Here is a 7,976-nt window from a genome sequence, read left to right as displayed (position 1 = left end):
TGTTTTTATTTTATGCAAGTGGTTCACAAAAATAGATTATTGAGGGTGTTAATCAATTAAAACCATTTCTTTCTAAAATTGACACATTCAATCTCTTCTTTTAAAAATGGATTATTGTTTTTATTTTATGCAAGTGGTTCACAAAAAATAGATTATTAAGCTCCATAATGTCAAGGGGCCATCCTTTTCATTTCATAATGTCCATTTATTATGGTGTCATCTGGTCGCACACGGACCCCTCACTTTATAGATTTTTAAAGTCGTTTTCTAACTCAAAAGTCAAAACCATGCTGCATTTCAGACCATGTATATGTTTTACGAGGATAGAGTGATTACAAAGTGGGTGTCATTCAACCTGAATAACCAAAGCAAAAAAAGGAAACAAAAAAAAGGAAAGATGATTAGAAACACAAAGAAAACTTGGAAAAGGTATGCTAAGGATGGTGATATATTTGCTAATACCAAAGAGGTTGGTGATTGAATTTAAAGTAAGAATGACAAAATTTAATAAGTTTCATCGATATGATTTGAACCCATCACATTTTTATATTCCAGGAAACAACTTTGACGAGTCAATGGTCCAAGTTGGCTGCCAAACAAGGAGAGAACTACCCAATAAACCACATCTTTATATAAGCACTAAAAAGACTATGAAGGTGATAAAATCAGAGACTTGAAGTCTTGGTTGGGTTTTGGTTTTGCAGATTTTATCAAAATGGGAGAAGAAGTGAAGGTGATTGGATCTATCCTAAGCGGTTTCTGCGTCAGGGTTGAGTGGGCTCTAAAACTCAAGGGGGTGGAGTATGAGTACATAAAAGAAGATCTAAGGAACAAGAGCCCCATGCTTCTTAAGTATAACCCTGTCCACAAGAAGGTCCCAGTGCTTGTCCATGGTGATAAACCTATTCCTGAGTCACTTGTCATCCTTGAGTACATCGACGAGACATGGAAGGACAACCCTCTGCTGCCTGAAGATCCATATGAGAGAGCCATGGCTCGTTTCTGGGCCAAGTATGCTGATGAAAAGGTAGAACTCTACTTCCTTTTTGAGATTATTATTATTATTATTTTATTTTTTTTGGAATTTAATCTTTCTTCTTGAAACCAGTGTCTGTTTGGGGCATGGGAAGCTTTCAAGGCTGAAGGGGAAGAAAAGGAGAAGGCTATGGAGTCAGCACTAGAATCATTTGCATTTCTGGAGAAGGCGATAAAAGGGAAGAAGTTTTTTGGAGGAGAGAAGATGGGGTTCTTGGATCTGGTAGTGGGTTGGATACCTCACTGGCTCAGTGTTTTAGAAGAAGTTGGAGGCATGAAGATGCTTGATGCTGAGAGGTTCCCATCACTCCATGAATGGGCTGAGAACTTCATCCAAATTCCACTCATTAAAGAATGCATTCCACCTAGAGATGACTTGGTCAACCACTTCCATGCTAGCCTCAGCTACGTGCGCTCCTTATCTGCCAATAAGCCATGATTTTTCGCTTTATTTGAAGTCATTTGAGTAACGTCTGTAGGGTTCTTGAAGACCAGGAAAGGATGACTGGAGAAGCCCTGAAAAGGATTGGTTTTATGTCCCTTTTTTCTTTTGTAGACTCTGCTTTGCTGGTTTGAAGGATATTCCTCATATCCTGCTTATTCTGTCACAAGTTTAATAAATTTTTGTTTCTTATAAAGATTTCTTCCTGGCATAAGGTAATGGTTTTTAAGTTGATCCAAAACCTGGCCTTTCTCAATGTGAACTTTTTCATTAGACATTTTTTACCTACTGTTATATTTTCATGGGATTGGACCGACTATGATATCATTTATAACCACTCAGCCAAACAAAAAATATTATCCATCCTGGGCAATGAGTTTTCATGATTTCAACTCATTTACCAAAAAATTTGTTGTACTAACAACAAAATAGTTCAATTGGACAGCTGACTGCAATGAAAAGGTTGAAAACAAAACTCACACTCTGAATTATAAAACTCCAAACATGTACTTAAATCAAATTTAATATTTGAGCAGCTTAAACTTGATCATGACGATAAGGACCCAAGCAACAAAATTACAAATTTGAAAATACGAAGTGGAAAAGCTGAACTTTCAACTGCAAAACTCAACTTACAGAGGAACTTGGTGGCCAAGTAATGAAGTTCACAAAGTCTATAAATTCACAATCCAAGGCTTTCAATAGAGAAAAAACATAAGTTTGATTTCAACTTTATAGACTTCACAATGGGAGAAGTGAAAGTGCTTGGAGCTTCTCTAAGCTTTTTCTGTTGCAGGGTAGAATGGGCACTGAAGCTCAAGGGTGTAGCATATGAGTACCTGGAAGAAGACTTGAGGAACAAGAGCCCCATGCTTCTCCAGTCTAACCCTGTTCACAAGAAGGTCCCGGTGCTTGTGCAAGATGGTAGACCAATTGCCGAGTCCCTTGTCATCCTTGAGTACATAGATGAGGCATGGAAAGGCTACCCTCTATTGCCCGAGGATCCTTCTGAAAGAGCCAAAACCCGATTCTGGGCAAGATTCACTGATGAGAAGGTAAATGAACATTGTTTTTCTCTTTCCATTTTCCATGCAGGCAAACATCAGAAATAGGTACTTATTTGAGTTTTTGAATGCAGTGTGTGCTCGGTGCCTGGGCTGCTTGCTGTGCCAAAGGACATGAACGAGAGAAAGCTATAGAGTCTGCACAAGAATCGCTGAGTTTTCTAGAAAAGCAGATTGAAGGGAAGAAATTTTTTGGGGGAGAGACGATGGGCTTGCTGGATCTGGTGGTGGGTTCACTGCCTAACTGGATCGAATTCTTGGAAGAACATGGAGGCATGAAGCTGCTGGATGAAGAGAAGTTTCCATCCCTTTATGAATGGGCTCAGAAATTTATCAACATTCCAATCATCAGTGAAAGAATACCAACAAAGGAAGGGCTGATAAACTACTTTCAGGGAGGGCAAAACAGCAGACTTACTACTGGAAAATGATCAGTGATTCTACCGGTTCTGAGTTTGACCTAAGTTTATATTACAGGAATAAATGGAGGGTAGGTGTTTATCTGTATCTGTCTTTTAAGGAATAAAATCCAAAACAATCACAGCCTCTGGGAAAATAAATAAACACTGATAGCAGCATCATAGACTACTAACATTCTGCTTCACTGCCACAGGCTTCTATACTAGTCTGTTTGCTTCAGGGGCAAAATAGAATATTTTGAGAGTGAATCTCCATAAATCTCGTGTGTTTCTCAATTAAAACCATTTCTTTTTCTAATATTGACACCTTCAAACTCTTCTTTTAAAAATGGATTATTGTTTTTATTTTATGCAAGTGGTTCACCAAAAATAGATTATTGGGCTCCATAATGTCAAGGGGCCATCCTTTTCATTTCATGATGTCCATTTATTATAGTGTCGTATGGTCGCACACGGACCCTTCACTTTATAGATTTTTGAAGTGGGTGTCATTCAACCTGAATAACCAAAGCAAAAAAAGGAAACAAAAAAAAAAGAAAGATGTTTAGAAACACAAAAAAAACTTGGAAAAGGTATGCTAAAGATGGTGAGAAGTAAATGTGTTATATTTGCTAATACCAAAGAAGTTGGTGATTGAATTTAAAGTAAGAATGACAAAATTTAATAAGTTTCATCGATATGATTTGAACCCATCACATTTTTCATGAGATTGGATTTAAATTAAATTTATTATTGTAAAATAAGGACAAATACAATACAAATCAAAGTAGTAAAAATGAAATATATCTTACTTTAATATCTAATAGGGAAGAAGAAATCAGATAAGAGAGTTGTGAGAATGAAAGAAAGAGAGAGAGAATGAGGAGAAGAACTTTTCTTTCTTTTTCTCGGGATGTCTATTACAGGAGACGGGAAGCCCTTTTATAGGTTTTTCAAATGGCTTCCATTAATATCCCCATTAATGAATATTAATGAAACTCATAAATAACATTAATGGTTTCCATTAATGAGTATTAATGAAAATCATAAATAATACTTAATTAACATTAATGTGGTGACATTCATTACTACAATTATAACACTCCCCCTTGGATGTCCACCACATTGAAAGAATATGTCTCATTAAAACCTTGCTAGTAAAAAACCCTGTAGGAAAAACCTAGCGAAGGAAAAAGAGTACAATATTCTTTTCTTGGTATATTAGGACTGTCTTGTTAAAAACCTTGCTAGTAAAACCCAGTAGGACAAAACCTAGACGAAGGAAAAAAGAGTACAGTACACTAACACCCTTTTACAAGCATACTCTATCAAAAAGTTCTTCTTTTTCTATTCAATATTTTTCTTATTCTGTTACCACAACCCTACGAGTATATATCAAAATATATTTTCTATTCTAAGCTATACAGATTTTGCTCCTATAATTAAGCTAACCTGTGAAGGAAAGAAATCTCATTTTCTATAATTACTCTAATTTCCTTTTACTATACAACTCATGCCAACACTCCCCCTCAAGTTGATGCATACGGATCCTTCATGCACAACTTGATCAGTGAGTTGTGGAAATCTTTGCTTGACACGGCTTTGGTGAGTATATCTGCAAGCTGGTCCTCAGATTTGACAAATGGAAACCGGATTGTATTAGTCTCTAGGTTATATTTGATGAAGTGTCGATCAACCTCTACATGCTTTGTTCGATCGTGTTGAACCGGATTGTGTGAAATGTCTATAGTTGCTTTATTGTCACAAAAGAGATTCATTTCAGACTTGGGAGCAAAACCGATCTCGGTTAGTAGTCTTTTCAGCCAAAGAAGCTCACACAAACCCTTGGCCATCCCACGAAATTCTACCTCTGCACTAGAGAGTGCCACCACCTTTTGTTTCTTACTTCTCCATGTCACAAGGTTTCCACCTACAAATGTGAAATACCCTGATGTCGACTTCCTATCAGAGATGTTCCCAGCCCAATCTGCGTCTGTATAGCCATCAACTCTCACATGATCATTCTTAGAAAACATGAGCCCTTTTCCTGGAGAAGACTTCAAGTACCTTAGTATCCGAATTACAGCCTCCATGTGTTCTTCACTTGGACAATGCATAAATTGACTTACTACACTCACAGCATACGCAATATCTGGACGAGTATGAGAGAGATAAATGAGTTTGCCAACTAACTGTTGATATCTTCCTTTGCCAGTTGGTTTCTAATTTGGATATATCCCAAGTTTATGATTTTGGACAATTGAGGTATCCACTAGTTTGCACTCCAACAATCCAACTTCAGATAATAAATCTAGAACATATTTTCTTTGGGATAAAAATATGCCTTGGGTTGATCTGGCAACCTCTATCCCAAGGAAATACTTGAGCCCACCTAGATTCTTCATTTCGAATTCACTAGCCAATTGCCCTTAGAGCCATGAGATTTCTTCAATATCATCTCCTGTAATGACCATATCATCGACATAGACAATAAGAGCTGTGACTTTTCCTTGCTGTTTTTTTAGAAACAAAGTGTGGTCTGCATTGCTCTGTTGGAAACCATATTTCTTCATTGCCAGGCTGAATCGCCCGAACCATGCTCATGGCGATTGTTTTAACCCATACAAGGCTCGTTGCAACTTACACACCTCATTAGTTCCCGTGGTCACTAAGTAGCCTGGAGGGATGTCCATATAAACTTCTTCTTCAAGCCCGCCATGAAGGAAAGCATTTTTCACATCAAACTGATGCAGTGGCCAATTTAAATTTGCTGCAAGAGATATCAACACTCTAACAGTATTTAATTTAGCTACTGGTGAGAAAGTATCTTGATAGTCTATACCATATGTTTGAGTATACCCTTTTGCCACGAGTCTTGCCTTGTATCTTTCTATAGATCCGTCAGCTTTGTGTTTAATGGAAAACACCCACTTGCACCCCACTGTTTTTTTTCCTTCCGGTAATGGCACTAGATTCCATGTCTTGTTCTTCATTAGTGCCTCCATTTCATCTTTGATTGCCTGAGTCCACTTCGGGTCTCCCAAGGCTTCCTCCACCCTTGTTGGAACGTGACACCCGGAAATGTTATGCACAAATGTCTTGAGAGGTTCATTCAACTTCTTTGTGGACACATAATTGGCGATAGGATATCTTGATCTTCTTCCTTCAATGTCTGGTGAGTAGCGGCTTGGAGGCTTGCCACGATTGTGCCTGTTAGGTAACACATAACCAATAGGAGGTGCCAAGATATTTGTGTTAAAAGAGCTTACCTCAGGATCATTCTCAGGAGTTGGGTTTTCGGGTACTGTAGAGGGGGAAGTAACATGTGCTTCGTGATCATCTTCATGATGTTCAGTAGCTAGAGAAATGTGTTCTGGTTGCCTCGGTTCCACATGTATTTCAGATACGCTCGGCCAATTTAATTTTGTCCAATTCTGCTCTTCCTGTCTAGTCTCACCCTGAAGAGGAGAATTGGGTGGAAAAAATGTTTCGATTTCCACGAAGGTGACATCCATAGTAATATACATGCGACCAGAAGTGAGATCATAGCATCTATATCCTTTTTGGTGAAAAGCATAGCCCAAAAATAAGCAGCAACGTGCACAGGGGTCTAACTTAGTCTGCTGGTTTTTATGGAGATGGACATATGCTACGCACCCAAATACACGTGGAGGAAGCATCAAGATTGCAGGCACAGCTGTATAGCCCGAGAGGGCTTGTAAGGGAGTTTGGAAGTCCAACACCTTAGAAGGCAGTCAATTGAGCAAATGAACTGCAGTGGTAACGGCGTCAGCCCAAAATCGAGTAGGAGCATGGGCACCAACTAAGAGAGCACGAGCGGTTTCAAGAACATGTCTGTTTTTTCTCTCAACAATGCCATTTTGTTGAGGCGTTTGGGGGCATGAAGTCTCATGAATAATACCATGTTGTTGAAAGTATTCACGAAATTGGTGATTGACATATTCACCACCATTATCCGATCGAAGAACCTGAACCTTAGCAGAAAATTGTGTTTGCACCATAGCATGAAATGATTTAAAAACTCCTAATACTTCATCTTTATGTTTGAGCAAATAAAGCCAAGTCATGCGGGTACAATCATCAACAAACAACATAAACCATTTGAAGTCGTTGACAGTAGTAATTGGGGAAAGTCCCCACACATCCGAGTGGATCAAAGCAAATGGAGTATCCTTTTTATTCAAATGTAATGGAAAAGAAGCCCTATGACTTTTGGCCAATATGCAAGTTTCACATTGAAAATCAAAATTTTTCAACTGAGAAAACAAATCCGGAAACAAATGTTTCATATAGGTGAAGGACGAATGTCCTAACCGACGGTGCCAAAGCCAAAGTTCATTTTCTTTGACATCAAGAGTATGTTGCGTGTGATGTGTTCGGCCCACACTCAGGTCTTCCATATAGTAGAGTCCCCCCCTCTTAGTACCACGCCCAATAATCTCCTTCGTTAGAATGTCCTAGAGAAGACAGAAAGTAGGATATATTAGCACAATGCAGTTCAGATCAGAGGTCACTTGGCTCACGGAGAGAAGCTTATGAGATAAGGATGGAACAAACAAAGTATTATGCAGCTGCAACTTAGGGGATAAGGTCACAGTGCCCGCGCCAGTGACAGAGGAGATAACACCATTAGCATTGGCGATATTGGTACGTCGTGGTAGGGAAGTCATGGTGAAATCCATAGCAGTAAACGTCATATGGTCAGTTGCGCCAGAATCCAATAGCCATGCACCACGGTAACCATCATTAGTCGAAGTATAACAAGCATAACCACAGTTACCTGAGTTCGGCATTGTCATCTGTGGTATGAATGAGAGTTAAGGTTCGGCAGTAGCCATAACTGCTGTAGCAGAGTCTTCATCCTTAGTGCCCGCGTCACGACCCTTCTTAGCCCGAAGATCATTCCACCAATCTGGATACCCATGCAGTTTAAAACAGGTGTCACGAGTGTGCTTCGAATTGCCACAATGAGAGCACTTCAAGCCCTCTGAAGATGTACGAGACTTAGGCATGCCA

The 7,976-nt window shown here is 39.0% G+C and overlaps 2 protein-coding genes across 2 annotated transcripts; both read left to right on the top strand.

Annotated features, from left to right (window-relative positions):
* The first annotated feature begins 560 nt into the window (after positions 1-560).
* On the top strand, positions 561-1,673 carry LOC100242434 (probable glutathione S-transferase). Its single transcript, XM_002280496.4, has 2 exons — positions 561-1,027; positions 1,109-1,673. The coding sequence occupies exons 1-2, from the start codon at positions 716-718 to the stop codon at positions 1,472-1,474; spliced, it is 678 nt and encodes a 225-aa protein (XP_002280532.1). The 5' UTR covers positions 561-715; the 3' UTR covers positions 1,475-1,673.
* Positions 1,674-1,785: 112 nt separating this feature from the next.
* On the top strand, positions 1,786-3,258 carry LOC100267881 (probable glutathione S-transferase). The gene is made up of 2 exons (XM_002277723.5): positions 1,786-2,532; positions 2,616-3,258. Exons 1-2 carry the CDS (start codon positions 2,224-2,226, stop codon positions 2,970-2,972), a joined length of 666 nt encoding a protein of 221 aa, XP_002277759.2. The 5' UTR covers positions 1,786-2,223; the 3' UTR covers positions 2,973-3,258.
* Positions 3,259-7,976: the final 4,718 nt, after the last annotated feature.

Source organism: Vitis vinifera, chromosome 17, assembly GCF_030704535.1.
Source record: "Vitis vinifera cultivar Pinot Noir 40024 chromosome 17, ASM3070453v1".
NCBI classification, from domain to species: domain Eukaryota; kingdom Viridiplantae; phylum Streptophyta; class Magnoliopsida; order Vitales; family Vitaceae; genus Vitis; species Vitis vinifera.
Note: the sequence above shows the minus strand (reverse complement) of the source record. Positions and strands in the feature narration are given on the sequence as shown.

Excerpts from the sequence above, each read along its gene's own strand:
- LOC100242434 (XM_002280496.4), top strand. The coding sequence starts at position 716 with ATGGGAGAAGAAGTGAAGGTGATTGGATCTATCCTAAGCGGTTTCTGC. Across the intron at positions 1,028-1,108 it reads CCAAGTATGCTGATGAAAAG|TGTCTGTTTGGGGCATGGGA; the intron begins GTAGAACTCTAC and ends TCTTGAAACCAG.
- LOC100267881 (XM_002277723.5), top strand. The coding sequence starts at position 2,224 with ATGGGAGAAGTGAAAGTGCTTGGAGCTTCTCTAAGCTTTTTCTGTTGC. Across the intron at positions 2,533-2,615 it reads CAAGATTCACTGATGAGAAG|TGTGTGCTCGGTGCCTGGGC; the intron begins GTAAATGAACAT and ends TTTTGAATGCAG.